Raw genomic sequence first — 16404 nt, 5'->3', positions numbered from 1 at the left:
TATCCTGAGTTACCTTTGTCTGACTTTTCTGTTTAATAAATCGGTTGCATATGGATCAGTCTCAGCCCTCCGAGTCGTAACATAGCCGATATGACAGACTTAAATGTTGCACTACTTGACTGTATTTTTTCTTTTCTGAAGTGTTTTCAATTCTATTTCAAACAATTCAAACACTACGCATCTTAAAGGGATACTTCAGGATTTAGCATTAAGCTTTGTATCAGTAGAAAACCAGTAGTATTTTCAAATTAAAATACCCCCCCCCTGCTGCTGCAGCAGGGGAGCAAGACCTGCTTGGCGGTCATGACTCGAGCTGAGGCGGACCAGTGGTGTCAGTGCTCTCGCTGTGCGCCTATGGAAACTGATTGAGAGTCCTATTGCTGTCGTGAATTTCAGTGATGCTATTTTCTTTTGGACGAGATAAATCGGAAATACCAGCCAAAGCCCGCAGGGACAAACGGACCGCTTAGTGTAAAGTGAGTATTTGTTTTTTTTTACCAAGACATAATGTACAGAGTTTGGACACCTGGCATTATCACAATGTTCTTCCCGCATAGTCAGCTGAGCTATTGTTGTTATATTTACATCTATGATAGCATACTGTATGTGCAAATAGTTTGCATTGCTAACGTTGTGCTTACTGTTTTGTAGACAATATTGCCTAACAGTCTATCGTCACTTTATGGAATGGGTCCTGCAAGGCGAGAGACTTGGTAAAGGCTATCGTCTCGTTTTGCCAACCTGTGTCCAGGATATCAGACGGAGATATCCAGCTCCTGACAGGCAATACTGTGAATATAAGGAAACAGCTGAAGCTCTGGAAGAGCTTTGAGTGTGAAAGTGTTAATATTAATAATTTTTTTAATTAAAAGTTATAACTCGCATTGGTTGTGGTTCTTGTTATAAACCTTAACTGTTACTAGAGTATGTATTATATCCTAGAGAATGTGTGGAGAAATTTTACGGCTACTGCCGCCTGTAACCGGTAGGTGTGGTTTGGGAGTGGCCTGGCCTCGTAAGGGCAGCAAAGCAAGGGCATTCTGGGAGTTGCTGTCTTTCAGCAACATGAGTAAAAAAATACATTTTCTGCCTTTTCTCATTCTAGAATGCTTCAATTGCAAAAATAATTTCACATTTCTACTATACAAATGACCACTATTAAATACACATTCATCTTTCCAGAGCTGAAGTATCCCTTTAAGTGTCTCAGCTGAAGGAAAAATCAATTAATCATCAGCTTTAATATATCAGCAAAATTTTCTTATCGAGCCGATAATGATAACATTAAAAATTAACATATATCTTCCGATACCTATATGCTGGCTGACAGATCATGCATCCCTAATAAAATGTAAATTTTTTGAAGTCTGACATGAACTTAATGGTATGAAATCCCATTGCAGCCACTAGAATTCCAGTTGAGGTTATTGCGTTGTTAACTGATTATATAAATCTAGTATTATTTAATCGTAAGACAATGTCATTTAGGGGTGGTTGAAATACCGGATAAAACTAAAAACCGTACAAATATGTAAAACTGGGATACTGAATCTCCAGTGCCACGACATTAAAAATCATATTTACCTGATTTGTAAATGTAATTGCAGTCTAAATATGATTGCGCACATCCTTATTTTGAGTTGTTGCACACATAAACACAAACGCACAACGGCAGTGTAGTCCAGTTCACAAACAAACGACTTATTTGAGCGGCTTCTTTTAACAATTAATTTAAATTGGTCTGATGAATCCTCCACTGAATTTGCCTCTGATCAACCTCTGAACTGCAAAATAAACTCTCTTTCCTTTCAAAATAAAGCAATTTTGTTCAACTTTACTTTATACTAGGGATGCACGATATATCAGCCACCATATCGGTATCGGCCGATATATGTTCATTTTTTATGTTACTGTTATCGGCCCGATAAAACAATTTGGCCGATATATTAAAGCCGATAAAAAATTTAGTATTTCCTTCAGCTGAGACTCTTCAGATGCGCACTGTTCAACATAATGGTTTTGAATTGCTTGAAATATGATCGGAATCACTTCAAAAAAGGAAAAAGCAGTAAAGTAGTGCAAGTCTGTCATATCGGCTACATAAAATTATATTAAGAACATTATAATTGTGTGTTTGGGACATAGTGAGACTTTTGTTTTTGTAATCAGGCTTACAAAAATGATATAAAAATTTGGATTTAGATTTATCGACCAATATATCGGTTATCCGCTTTCAAATATAAAGAATTATCGGTTTTCGGTATTGGCCAAAATTTTCTTAACGGCGCATCCCTAATTTACACCTTTATCATTATTTAAAAAAGGTTAATAATACCATGATTAGGCCACTCACGATTATTGATTAATCATATGATCATGGTTATTCGATATTTTGCTAAATATTAAAAAAAACATTGTTATAAAGGTTTGTTGGTTAAATAAGACTGCATTAAATATTATTACATTATATTGTATTATTGCATTATATTATATTATAATTAAATATACATCATATGGGACGATTTTATTATTATATTGTATACGATTCCGAGTAAATAATGTATTGGCTTAAACTCTAATAGAATTAAATCTTTAATATGAAAATTAATCGTCTGCACAAAATTCATGATCCTGCCTAATTGTTACATACATTTTTACTTAAATCTTCCACCCCTAATGTCATGTCTTCATCCATACCATATTCCTCATTTGAAAGTAGCTTTGGATAAAAGCATCTGGTAAATACATAAATAGATGTTTATGTTATAAATGCATACAATAAAGATAATGTGCATCAATAAAGAGTGTTTCTCACCGTCGCTACACACAAAATATCTTGTTTCATCGCAGTTGCGATCCCACCAGCCTCCAGGGTAATATATTGCGACACACTCCTCTCCCGAACCGTAGTTATCCGGCTGGCCAGAATACCAGGACTGAAACACCAAACTCTCCTCTTGATAAGACCAACGCCAGCTGTTGATGTCATTGTAGAGTCCAATCCAGGAAAATGAACGATACTTTTCTTCATCCGCGACTTCTTGCAGAGTGGTCCAGTCTTCAACACTCTGAACTGTGGCCAGGTCGATGTGGTTTTCCCTGCAGTAATTTTGAGCTTTTCCCCACGGCATTAACTCTCTGATCAGAACATACTCGTGTGGATTACACAGAGTTAGTGACAGGAGTCCTGTCGACAGAATACACTCATTTATAGATTTTTATATATCATTTCAACTCAATGTATTTGTTTCTATTTGGCTGGATATTTTTTTAAATCATTGTTGAACAAGCTCTTGTTGTTTTTGATTTTGATGTTTGTTTAAGAAATTAAAGTCACTGTAGTATTTCTGTTGTAAAGCAGTGCTAAAATATTTGAGATTGTTCACAGTTTTTTTCAATTGTACAGAAGTGTTTGCCAATTCTTAGAATACATTTTCCAATCTCTTAACACATCAACACACCTACATCACACAATTAGCCAAATAGTTAATTTTCTGCCCAAAACCACATTTTCTTAAATGAATACAAATCCTCCATTTCAAAATGCAAAAAAACTTTTTCAGTATACACTAACTATCAAAACACTGCAAACCCGTTTCAAAATCGAATCATTCGGTCAAAACTTTAGCACTCGTTTTCTATCCAACATGAACACATTGTCAATCATAGTGTAATGACTGTCAAAATACTAACAGTTGGTGGCATTACAAAAACTGCATTACTTGTCATGTTTCAGTTTTATCTGTATAGAACATACAGTATGAAATCCATTTTTTTTAATTATTCATTCAGCTGTGAGTGTGTGAATTCATGGTGCATTAAATAGTATGTGGACAACATAATATCGAAATGTGAAGGAGTCAATAAAAAAAAACAGTAAGTGACAGAATTGCTGCAGCAACGGCTTTATTAGCAATATGAAATTGCTGTCAGTGATCAACAAAACAAAACAAAAAAGACAAACATGCATGGCCTTTGGTTTAAGGTGTGCAAAAATAAAACAAAATGACAAAAAAAAGTCCCATTCTTATCTATACGCAGCATTTGGCCACATGTTCTCGTCTACATCACATCGTATGTTGTCTCTCGCTATACACCTGCCAGCCAGCCATATCACCCTGTAACCCAAGACTGGTTGCCCACTGAAGCTAAGCAGGGCTGAGCCTGGTTAGTACCTGGATGGGAGACCTCCTGAGAAAACCAGGTTGCTGCCGGAAGAGGGTGAGTGAGGCCAGCAGGGGGCGCTCACCCTGTGGTCTGTGTGGATCCTAACGCCCCCAGTATAGTGACGGGGACACTTTACTGTCAAAAAGCACCGTCCTTCGGATGAGACGTTAAACCGAGGTCCTGACTCTCTGTGGTCACAAAAAATCCCAGGATGTCCTTCGATAAAGAGTAGGGGTGTAAATTATTATTATTATTACACCTTGGATAGAAACGCTTGGCATGCCTTATCCACCCATGACAGTTTTCAACTGAGATGTCTCTGCAGACAGCATCCATGGCATCCAGGAGGGACATTTGGTCATGTGGCCGATGATCATAAACTTTCCACCTCCAAGCAGAAAAAAATTCCTCAATGAGGTTGAGGAAAGGGGAGTACGGAGGAAGAAAAAGAGAAATCACTCTTGGATGTGCTGCAAACCAGTTTGTGATTGCATGTGGATGGTGGAATGCTACATTGTCCCACATAATCACAAATGTCCTCATGTTCCCTATCGGTCAGTCACTACAACGTAGGTCATGACTGACCAATAGGAATCTCGCTAGAGAGGCCAATCTACTTCGAGTGAAACTAAAACAAGCCAATACACATTGGCATGCAATCATCTGCATCAGCTGCGCGCCCTCGTTAGCGCGGGTATAAACGAGCAGCTGGTGCGATTGCACACTAGCTTTTTGCTTCGGAGCCAGACACTTCGATGTCTCTGCTTTCAGTTGAAACCAACTACTACGAGCCTTTCTGGACCTCTCCTTCCCGGTGCGGGCGTGACAGCACGGCAGCGCGAGCAGTTTCTCTTTCTCTCTCTTTCTTTTTTTGTTATTTTAAAAACTGAGCAAAGAAAAAAGAGCTGTTTTAACAGCTGGTGAGGTGCGCTTCAGAGCGCTTAAAAGCTGTTATAACAGCTGGTAAGGTGCGCCTGGCAAGCGCTCAAAAGCTGTTGTAACAGCTGGTAAGACCTCCAGCGAGAGAGATCCAGCGCACAGACGGGTGCACATTCCCGTCTGTGATCGCTGTGGCTGTTCCCCTGCGTGCTTCAGCACCAGTGAGAGTAGTCCCTAAAAGAGCTTACACAGATAGTTCGCGTCTTTTTCAAGATGACGTTCTATCTGTGTGTTTCTGGATGCGGTCGTTACCTGGGGTCGCGGGATGGTCACGATCGCTGCCTCGTGTGTCTGGGCCTCGAACACGCACAGGCAGCGTTCGTGGATGAGTCATGTACCCATTGTGGGAAGATGACCATCTCGGAGCTGAGGTCGAGACTCACGTTCCATGCAAAGGGGCGGAGTCCCCGTGCCTGCACCTCGTTCCAACCCCCCTTCGCGGGTTGCTTCGGGCAGTGACACGGGTGACCTGAGGATTACAGTGAGCGCGCTTCCTTCGGGGAACCAACCCCCTAGGAACCCTCACTCCTCTCATGCTCCGCAACCAGTTGAGCTGCCAACGGAACGTTCTGGACCGTCCTCGAGATGTGTACCGGTCGTTTCGTTCGGCGCTCCCTGCGACGACCAGATGTCGATCGCTGCATCGGAGGGTGGGTCAGACCTCTCTGCGGATGACGGCTCGGAGCCGCTGCCTCCTTCAGGTGTGTCAGCGGTGCCCGAGTCGGACCCGGAGATGATGGCCATGCTTTCCCGGGCCGCCAACAGGATCGGGCTCGTGTGGAACCCTCCACCGTGTCCCGAGCCCTCGAGGTTGGACGATTGGTATCTCGGGGTGGCGCGCGCTGGTTCTCAGCAACCCACCCCAGTGCCTTTCTTCCCGGAAGTGCATGAGGAGCTCACAGGGACGTGGACGGCACCTTTTACTGCCCGAAACCGTCTCGGTGGCTCCTCCTCCATCACCACCCTTGATGGCGGGGCAGCTAAGGGATACGCGCGTATCCCGCCAGTGGAACGGGCCGTTGCTATGCAACTGTGCCCTAACTCCACTTGGCGTGGAGAACCGTGTCTTCCTTCCCGGGCCTGTAAGTACTCGTCGGACCTGACCGGCAAGGCTTACAAGGCCTGTGGGGAAGCTGCCTCTGCCATGCACGCTATGGCGTTGTTGCAGGTTCATCAGGCCAAGGCACTGAAGGACCTGCACGAGGGTGGTCATGATCCACAAGTTCTCCAAGAACTTCGTGCCGCAACTGACCTCGCGCTTCGTGCGACGAAGGTCACTGCGCGGTCAGTGGGTCGTGCGATGTCCACACTAGTGGTCCAGGAACGCCACCTCTGGCTGTGTCTGGCTGACATGCGGGAGACCGACAAGATCAGGTTCCTTAACTCCCCCGTGTCCCAGACCGGCCTCTTCGGCGACGCGGTCGAGAACTTCGCCCAGCAGTTCTCGGCTGTACAGAAGCAGACTGAGGCCATTAAACATATCCTGCCGCGGCGGTCAGCTGCTGCCTCCACCCCACCGCCCGCGGCTCCTCGGTCTGCTCGTCGCCGTGGGCGTCCGCCTGCGTCTGCCCCTGCTCCCGCGCCGCAGCAGCAGCCTCCATCCAAGCGGCACCATGGAGCCAGTCGCAGGCAGGGCGCCCCGCCCGTCCAGGCCCCCGCCAAGAGGGGCGGCAAAGCCAAAGGTAAGCGGCCCTAGGACGGGCGACCCAGAGGTGGAAGGGACTGCTCTCCAGGAGACGATGACTGCATCGCTCCCTCCCCCGGAAGAGGGCCGGGTGGAAAATCCTTTGTTTCGTTTTGTTTGTGTTCCGCCGCTGGCCTTAAAACCAGCGGTACCCAAATTTTCAATAAAAGAGCAGTTTCTATCATCTCTGGGTCCGAAGAGGGCCCGGAGAGTAGTGGGGGGTCAGAATCCTCACCACTCTCATCCGCCTCTTCTATCCCCAGCCGGCAGCTGCGTACGGTCCGAGAACGCCATCGAGCCGCCTCCCGCACCTCCTGCCCCGTGGAACCAGGTAAGTGCTGCACAGCACACTCAGACCCCGCTACGGGCCGCCTCCCAGAGAGAGCCTCCCGAGCTGCGTCCCTGTGTTCCACCTCGCTGCCCCACTCCGGGTACGCCTTCGGTCCCTTTGGTCCCGCTTGTACGGTCTCTGCGAGCCTGGTTAGCGCTCCCCAGGCCGTCTCGCTGGCTCATTCGAACCATCAGGCTCGGCTATGCGATTCAGTTCGCCCGGCGTCCCCCCAAGTTTCGGGCCATCCACTCCACTACAGTGAGAGCAGCCGATGCCCATGTCTTGCGTGCGGAGATCGCAGTCCTACTGGCGAAGGATGCGATAGAGCCGGTCCCTCCAGCCGATATGAGGTCAGGGCACTACAGTCCCTACTTCATTGTACCCAAGAAAGGTGGTGGGTTACGACCGATCTTGGATCTGCGAGTTTTGAATCGGAGCCTCCACAAGCTACCGTTCAAAATGCTCACGCAGAGACGCATTTTCGAATGCATCCGTCCCCAAGATTGGTTTGCAGCGATCGACCTGAAGGACGCGTACTTTCATGTCTCGATTCTTCCTCGACACAGGCCATTTCTGCGCTTTGCGTTCGAGGGTCGAGCATATCAGTACAAAGTCCTACCCTTCGGGCTGTCCCTGTCCCCCCGTGTCTTCACGAAAGTCACGGAGGGGGCCCTTGTTCCCATGAGAGAACAGGGCGTTCGCATCCTCAACTATCTCGACGACTGGCTCATACTAGCACACTCTCGAGATCAGCTATGCGAACACAGGGACCTAGTGCTCAGGCACCTCAGCCAGTTGGATCTTCAGGTCAACTGGGAAAAGAGCAAACTCTCCCCTGTGCAGAGGATCTCTTTTCTCGGTATGGAGTTGGATTCGGTCGCCCAGACAGCGCGCCTCACAGAGCAGCGTGCTCAGTCGGTGCTGAACTGCTTGAACACGTTCAAGGGCAGGACAGCGGTCCCACTGAAACTCTTTCAGAGGCTCCTGGGGCATATGGCAGCAGCATCAGCGGTAACCCCGCTCGGCCTGCTACATATGAGACCGCTTCAGCACTGGCTTCACGGCCGAGTCCCGAGATGGGCGTGGCATCATGGCACTCACCGGGTGGCAATCACACCGGCGTGCCGCCAGACCTTCAGCCCGTGGTCAGACCCCTCGTTCCTGCGGGCAGGAGTCCCCTTGGAACAGGTGTCCAGGCATGCTGTGGTATTCACAGATGCCTCTGCCACCGGCTGGGGTGCCACGTACAACGGGCATGCAGTGTCAGGGGTGTGGACGGACCCTCAACTGCATTGGCACATCAACTGCCTCGAGTTGCTAGCAGTACATCTCGCCCTGACCCGCTTGAAAAGACGGCTACAGGGCAGGGACGTGCTGGTCCGTACGGACAACACTGCGACCGTTGCGTACATCAACCGACAAGGTGGTCTACGCTCCCGTCGCATGTCGCAACTCGCCCGCCATCTCCTCCTCTGGAGTCAGAAGCATCTGAGGTCGCTTCGAGCCATGTATGTCCCCGGCTTGCTCAACCGTGTGGCCGACGAGCTATCACGAGCTGTGCTCCCGGGAGAATGGCGACTCCACCCCCAGGCGGTTCAGCTGATCTGGAGAGAGTTCGGGGAGGCTCAGGTAGACCTGTTTGCCTCCTCAGAGACCTCCCACTGCCAGCTGTTTTACTCCCTGACCGAGGGAACACTCGGCACGGACGCACTGGCACACAGCTGGCCCCGGGGCCTTCGCAAATATGCGTTTCCCCCAGTGAGCCTACTTGCGCAGACACTGTGCAAAGTCAGGGAGGACGAGGAGCAGGTCCTTCTGGTGGCTCCCTATTGGCCCACCCGGACTTGGTTCCCAGAACTCATGCTCCTTGTGACAGTCCCTCCCTGGCCCATTCCTCTGAGGAAGGACCTTCTGACTCAGAGACGGGGCACCCTATGGCACCCGCGTCCAGACCTCTGGAAATTCCATGTCTGGTCCCTGGACGGGACGCGGAGGGTTTAGGTGACTTACCCCCTGAGGTACTTAACACCATCACTTCAGCACGGGCGCCGTCCACGAGACGTGTTTACGCCCTGAAGTGGAACCTGTTCGTCGAGTGGTGTTCTTCTCGCCGAGAAGACCCCCGAAGATGTCCGATAGGGTCTGTGCTTTCCTTCTTGCAGCAGGGGTTGGAGCGTAGACTGTCTCCCTCCACCCTCAAAGTACATGCTGCCGCTATTTCAGCTTATCACGACCACATAGATGGCAAAGCAGTGGGAAAGCACGACCTGGTCGTCAGGTTTCTTAGGGGGGCTAGACGATTAAATCCTCCTCGACCCCCCTCCATACCCTCTTGGGATCTTTCCCTGGTGCTTCGAGCACTTCAGGATGTTCCCTTTGAGCCTCTGCAGTCAGTAGATTTAAAGCTTCTTTCCATGAAGACTTTGCTGCTGGTTGCACTGGCCTCTGTCAAGAGGGTAGGAGACCTGCACGCATTTTCGGTCGACGAATCATGCCTAGAGTTCGGGCCGGGTGACAGCAACGTGGTACTAAGACCCCGGCCTGGCTATGTGCCCAAGGTTCCTACCACTCCCTTCAAAGACCAGGTAGTGAACCTGCAAGCGCTGCCTTTGGAGGAGGCAGACCCAGCCCTGGCTTTGCTCTGTCCCGTTCGCGCTCTGCGTATGTACGTGGACAGAACTCAAAGCGTCAGGACCTCAGACCAGCTCTTTGTCTGTTACGGAGGCCAGCAGAAGGGAAAGGCTGTCTCCAAGCAGAGGATGGCCCACTGGATAGTGGATGCCATCGCCTTGGCTTACCAAGCACAAGGCGTGCCCTGCCGGCTCAGGTTGCATGCACACTCCACGAGAGGCGTTGCATCCTCCTGGGCGCTGGCACGTGGCTCCTCGCTAACAGATATCTGTAGAGCTGCGGGCTGGGCGACACCTAACACGTTCGCTAGATACTATAGCCTACGTGTAGAGCCGGTGTCCTCCCGTGTTCTCACCCTAGACGGGTAGAAGCACTGAGAGGTCTGGCTCTGTCGGCTTGCTGCACCCTACTGTGCACCCTTATTACTCCAGAGTAAAACCTGTTGAGTCCTCCAAAACCCCTCGGCCCGGACTTGGCGGAGCGTCCGGCGCCAGGCCCTTATCCGCTGAATCCTTGAGAACCGGATCTGGGCTGGGTTCCATTTGTGTGACCCTACGGGGATCCCATATGTGTATATTCCACGGCTGCTCCTATCGGAAGCCCGTGTCTTTCCCTTGGGCTAAGTCACCCTTTATTTCATATGCAGTACAGCCTTCGGCTAGTCCATATGCATTCCACATAACTCTTTGAAGAAGTGGCTTCCGCAGCGTTCCTTCCTAAACAGAAAGGGCACGCTTTCCCAGTGTTATCCAATATCTCACTGTATGGGTTATTACGGAACAACAGTGTCAGACTCACTCTGTGTAAGCCTCCGCCTATCGTCCTTCCAGGCAAGAAGGTGTAGAGGCTTGCACGGGGGCGCTGGATGGGGTGCAGCGGCTGTGGCGCTTTGGTAGGGATTCCTATTGGTCAGTCATGACCTACGTTGTAGTGACTGACCGATAGGGAACGTCTCGGTTACATATGGTAACCCTCGTTCCCTGAGGGAGGGAACGGAGACGTAGGTCCAGTCGCCACATCCGGTGCCGCCCGCCGGGGCGGCCAGCTTTCTCAGGCTTGGCTCCTCAGCAAAAAACTAGTGTGCAATCGCACCAGCTGCTCGTTTATACCCGCGCTAACGAGGGCGCGCAGCTGATGCAAATGATTGCACGCCAATGTGTATTGGCTTGTTTTAGTTTCACTCGAAGTAGATTGGCCTCTCTAGCGAGATTCCTATTGGTCAGTCATGACCTACGTCTCCGTTCCCTCCCTCAGGGAACGAGGGTTACCATATGTAACCGAGACGTTTCTTTCCACCTGTTCTGCTTCTGGCACCAGTTGTTGGTGGAGGTCATCTAAAAACATAAGAAGGCGCTCTGTGTTGTAAGGACCAATCTGGCTTTTCTGCAGGACCAAACAAGCACTTGAGATTGCAGCACACAGCGTGATATTTGCTCCTCTCTGACCTCACATCAACGGTGGCTTTTTTCCCAATTACATTTCTTCCTCGTCTCCGTGTTTTTGCCAGGTTAAACCCTGCCTCTTCTACATAAATGAATTCATGCAGTGTCTCATTAGCCTCCAACTCCATAATTCTCTGGAAGAAAAACCAAACACAATTTTTACATAAATGCTTTAGAGTAGCTATAGAGAATAGTGAAAAAAAGAAGTGTGGAATAGTCACTGTAGAATCAGACATTGTGTATAGACACCATACCTGGACGTATTGGTGCCGGAGTTCCTTGACCCTATCACTGTTTCTCTCAAAGGGAACTGTGTACAGCTGTGTACAGAACTGTGTACATTCGAATTCTGTGTTTGGTCCGAGCGATGGTAGTCAGGCTGATGCTTTCCACGTTTTGAATACCAGGTTGTCCTCTAAAATTCTCGTCTGAATTTCTCTGTTTAATTGCATTGTCAGCAATGACCCATCCTACAAGGGCGTGTTCTTGGTCTTCACTGAGAAGCTTTCTTCTTCCCCCAGAGCGAGGAAGTTGTTGTTTCCTTTAGAGGAAAAAACATACAACATATTTGTATTTGTAACTGCTGGTGGCCAGCAGTTACTGTAATACAGTAAATAGCAACTACGTATATTGATAGCTCTCATGAAATGCATGACTTACTTGTTGGTTTGTTGAAAAATCCGGATAATGGAAGCAACGGTTGACTGTCTGAGATTAGGCTGGACTCTTTCACCAGCCTCTCTCAATGACAGACCATGGTTTATCACATGGTCTGTGATGGTGGATCTTATTTCATCCATGACAACAGCTCTTACTCTCCTTTGAACAGCACCACGCATTCTTACTCCTCTTCCCCTCCCTTTCCTTCTCCCTTGTCCTGGTCCAACTAGCCGTCTCCCTCGACCATCTAGTCCTCTCCCCGGTCCAACTAGTCCTCTCCCTCAACCATCTAATCCTCTCCCTCGGCCATCTAGTTCTTTCCCTGGTCCATCTAGTCCTCTCCCCGGTCCATCTAGTCCTCTCCCCGGTCCATCTAGTCCTCTCCCCGGTCCATCTAGTCCTCTCCCTCAACCATCTAGTCCTCTCCCTTAACCATCTAGTCCTCTCACTGGTCCATCTAGTTCTCTCCCTGGTCCATCTAGTCCTCTCCCCGGTCCATCTAGACCTCTCCCCGGTCCATCTAGTCCTCTCCCTCAACCATCTAGTCCTCTCCCTTAACCATCTAGTCCTCTCCCTCGACCATCTAGTCCTCTCCCCGGTCCATCTATTCATCTCCCTCGACCATCTAGTCCTCTCCCTGGTACATCTAGTCCTCTCCCTGGTACATCTAGTCCTCTCCCTGTTCCGTCTAGTCCTCTCCCTGGTCCAGCTAGTCCTCTCCTTAGACCATCTAGTCCTCTCCCTGGTCCATCTAGTCCTATCCCTGGTCCATCTAGTCCTCTCCCTGGTCCAACTAGTCCTCTCCCCGGTCCAACTAGTCCTCTCCCTCGACCATCTAGTCCTCTCCCTCGACCATCTAGTCCTCTCCCTGGTCCATCTAGTCCTCTCCCCCGACCATCTAGTCCTCTCCCTGGTCCATCTAGTCCTCTCCCCGGTCCAACTAGTTCTCTCCCTCGACCATCTAGTCCTCTCCCTCGACCTTCTAGTCCTCTCCCTCAACCATCTAGTCCTCTCCCTGGTCCCTCTAGTCCTCTCCCTGGTCTATCTAGTCCTCTCCCTGGTACATCTAGTCCTCTCCCTGTTCCATCTAGTCCTCTCCCTGGTCCAGCTAGTCCTCTCCTTCGACCATCTAGTCCTCTCCTTCGACCATCTAGTCCTCTCCCTGGTCCATCTAGTCCTCTCCCCGGTCCAACTAGTCCTCTCCCCGGTCCAACTAGTTCTCTCCCTCGACCATCTAGTCCTCTCCCTCGACCATCTAGTCCTCTCCCTGGTCCATCTAGTCCTCTCCCCCGACCATCTAGTCCTCTCCCTGGTCCATCTAGTCCTCTCCCCGGTCCAACTAGTTCTCTCCCTCGACCATCTAGTCCTCACCCTCGACCTTCTAGTCCTCTCCCTCAACCATCTAGTCCTCTCCCTGGTCCATCCAGTCCTCCCCATGGTCCATCTAGTCCTCTCCCTGGTCCATCTAGTCCTCTCCCTGGTTCATCTAGTCCTCTCCCTCAACCATCTAGTCCTCTCCCTCGTCTAACTAGTCCTCTCCCTCTTGCAGACATTTTCTTTCTTTTTTTGCTCCTCTGTGTTGCTTTGAACAAAACCAATCCAAAGACTGCCTTTTTATTGTGTATGTCCATATAATGGAAAGTGTTCAACAACTGGTTATGTCTCTGATTGAGATTGGAATCAGCCATTTCTTACTCTAATGATCAGTTATTTAAAAATGCTTATCAGCTGTTTATATATATATATATATATATATATTAATATTTGTTTTAATACTTTTCAGCTGATATTGTTGCTGCAGTAGAGGATTTATACTGTATCTATGGTTTGGAACAATAGGTCTTCATTTCTGGCATGCTGCGTTTAAGCATTTGTAAAAAAGACCCATGATCCATGATTTTGGTATTGGGTATGCTTATATGTAAAGAAAATGTAGGCATTCTAGAAACGTGTTAATTGACTGCATTTTATGTGAAAACAACATGAATTGTGTTATTGGTATAGTCACAACAGACAGATGTTGTGCTAATTGTGTTTAGAGTTTTGAAAATGTGACTACAGATTGGACAAATGGATGTTAGCGATTAAAAAAAACTGTAATAAGACATCTTGATTTTAAAGTGCTCCTATTATGATTTCTGGATATATTCCCGTTCATGCAGTGTGTAGTAGAGCTGTTTGTGAATGTAAAAGCTCTGCAAAGATCAAATTGCAGATAAACTGAGTTTTTGTCTAGTAAATGAAAGACTCGATTCTGAACTGAAAAAAGTCGTCAGTAATTCAGTCTCACTTCCTGCTGAACCTGCGTAGATTTGTAACTAATTGGCATAATACCAGCCTGTGGACTTGATTGGTTGAGCAGTGTCTCTTAGGACCGCTCTCAAACACTAGTGTATCTGAGACTGGTAGAGTTTGTGTTGTCCATGTCGAGAAGACACTGTTTTCTGAGATCGATACGGTAAAACCCACGGCATAATTTCTGTTCATATCACTGTGATCAAGAGCTGAGATTCAGATATGATAATGAGCGTTTGGTTTCTAACCATTCACAACAGAGCAGCTCTCAGAGAGGCGGGGCTTAGAGAGACTGAATCTTCGAACGAACTGTTTCAGGCACTGAGAGAAAAGATCTGCTTGTATTATGAGGACTTAAAATATAGTTTGTTCAAGATTAAATAAGGATTTAACTTTAAAATTGTAATTTAAAGTGTAAAACAAAAATTTCAGTGTGTTAATGTTTTCTGGTTAAGAAGTTCATCCACGATATTATTATTATTATTATAAACAATCATAACAATTAATGATTTAAAATAACACAAACTATATAACTTGGATTACGCTTCTTTTTGTTGTTGTCATTTAAGTTTGTTTATTACTTAATTAACCTTCAGAATAATCGTGAAGTGACGGCTCTTGTCTGGACAGCTTTTTGATTTTTGAAGTAATTTCTCTTTGGCTCTGTTTAGTAGATGCTTTCTTTAATTGTCAGTTGATAACTCTCCTCTACAAAGATTTGTAGGATATTACACAGAACAGTTTGTCGTAATATTACTGTATGTAACATGGCAAAACATGCAAATCATTTGGTGTAATTTCTCTGTTTATTTTAATGTTTTGCATAATGTTTTACCTGAAAGAGAAAGCAGAGGAAGACAAATTTGGTCCATCATCTTGCCAATAGTTTTGCCACTGAAAAAATTACAAACACAAAAAAAAATGATTTCACTAAAATACATATCATGCATATAGTTGACAAATTGACTTGTGTGAGTAAAAGTGCATAATTTCATGATTTATGGATGTGTTCTCTGCAGTGTGGCCAAATTATGAAAACATAAGAAAATAATGCAGTGAAATGACATGTATATCTACAACAAGAACAGGCGATGCTCAGAAAACAGAGTTGATCAATGACAAAACATCCATAAAATCTGTTGATGGAATTGTCATTACAAGATTATTAATCAGTGGAGAAAGTGTGAAGTTGCATCTGTAAAAGTACAGTGTAATTACCAGTTCTCTTCTGAATGAAGTCTCGACGGATGAAGTTTAGGCCCACTGGTCCTGTAGTGATAGCGAGTTATCAGGACGTTTCTCAATCTTGTCCTCTTTAAATGGGTTATCTACGTCAAGAAGGGAATTTCACTCTCAAATATGCAAAGTGGGAATTCAATTATGTTTTGTGGCTCCTCCTACAGGATTCTTTTTTGTAGACCGTCTTAGAAACACTAATTATCATATGAGTCATTGTTATACTTTGAAGCAGATGTTACACATTTAAACTAGTTTTATATACAAGAATATCAGTCATCATGCCATTTGTATATTTGAATGTTCCATGATTTAGTTCCTGTAGAGTATCGATCTCAGATTGATTTCAGAATGATCTCAGATTGTACATAACTAATATAACAACCAGAGCTTGTCATTTCAATAATTTTGACATAAATAATTAATATGAAGGGATAAACATATGAACTTTAATTGTTTTGAGTGGTTTGTAGTGTGTGTAATCTTAATCTATCTTTATTTTTCAGTGTAAATGTCCTTTTGGAGCATGTAAATGAAGGACAAAATGATTTACAAGTCTATGCAAAACATACAGTGTCACCTCAGAAAGATAGAAAGTACTTTATTCATCCTTTACAGATGTTTCTGAAATCCATCCTCCTTTAAAGTTCTTCTTCTCAAATTAACTTCCATTTATGTCATTGTTGTTTTTCACTAGTATGACCTTGAGTTCAGAGATGCAAAGCATTAAAGATTTGCTCTCTGTTAGTTTTGAGGTCACCTGTATTTGTGTAAATGCATCGTGTGTTTGTGATTAGCAGAGTATATTTTCAGATCATGCAAAATTGAACGTCTTTTTTTACTCTTCTGCAGTTATTTACCTATGCAAATATAAACAGGTGCATGCTGGGAACTTCTCCTTGACATTGTAATACAGACAAAACAAAATAATAGAAAAATAAATAATAATAGAAAATATTTAATTTTTTTGCCCGATAAGAACATTTTGCGGATGTCATAAATGTAATAAATATTGTATT

At 46.2% G+C, this 16404-nt stretch overlaps 1 protein-coding gene across 1 annotated transcript in view; it reads right to left on the bottom strand.

Annotated features, from left to right (window-relative positions):
• The window catches only part of LOC143736725 (putative C-type lectin domain family 20 member A), a 40230-nt gene extending 24759 nt beyond the window's left edge, over positions 1–15471 (bottom strand). Inside the window, exons 1-3 of the mRNA XM_077227369.1 lie at positions 15368–15471; positions 14985–15043; positions 2816–3187 (exon numbers count right to left, since the gene is read on the bottom strand). Of these exons, the coding sequence (XP_077083484.1) occupies positions 2816–3187; positions 14985–15024 (412 nt within the window). The 5' untranslated portion in view covers positions 15025–15043; positions 15368–15471. The remainder of the gene's footprint in view (positions 1–2815; positions 3188–14984; positions 15044–15367) is intronic.
• Between the last annotated feature and the right edge of the window lie 933 nt (positions 15472–16404).

Source organism: Siphateles boraxobius, unplaced genomic scaffold (assembly GCF_051911475.1).
Source record: "Siphateles boraxobius isolate OS27281-9 unplaced genomic scaffold, OSU_SipBor_1 130, whole genome shotgun sequence".
Classification (NCBI taxonomy): Eukaryota; Metazoa; Chordata; class Actinopteri; order Cypriniformes; family Leuciscidae; genus Siphateles; species Siphateles boraxobius.
Note: the sequence above shows the minus strand (reverse complement) of the source record. Positions and strands in the feature narration are given on the sequence as shown.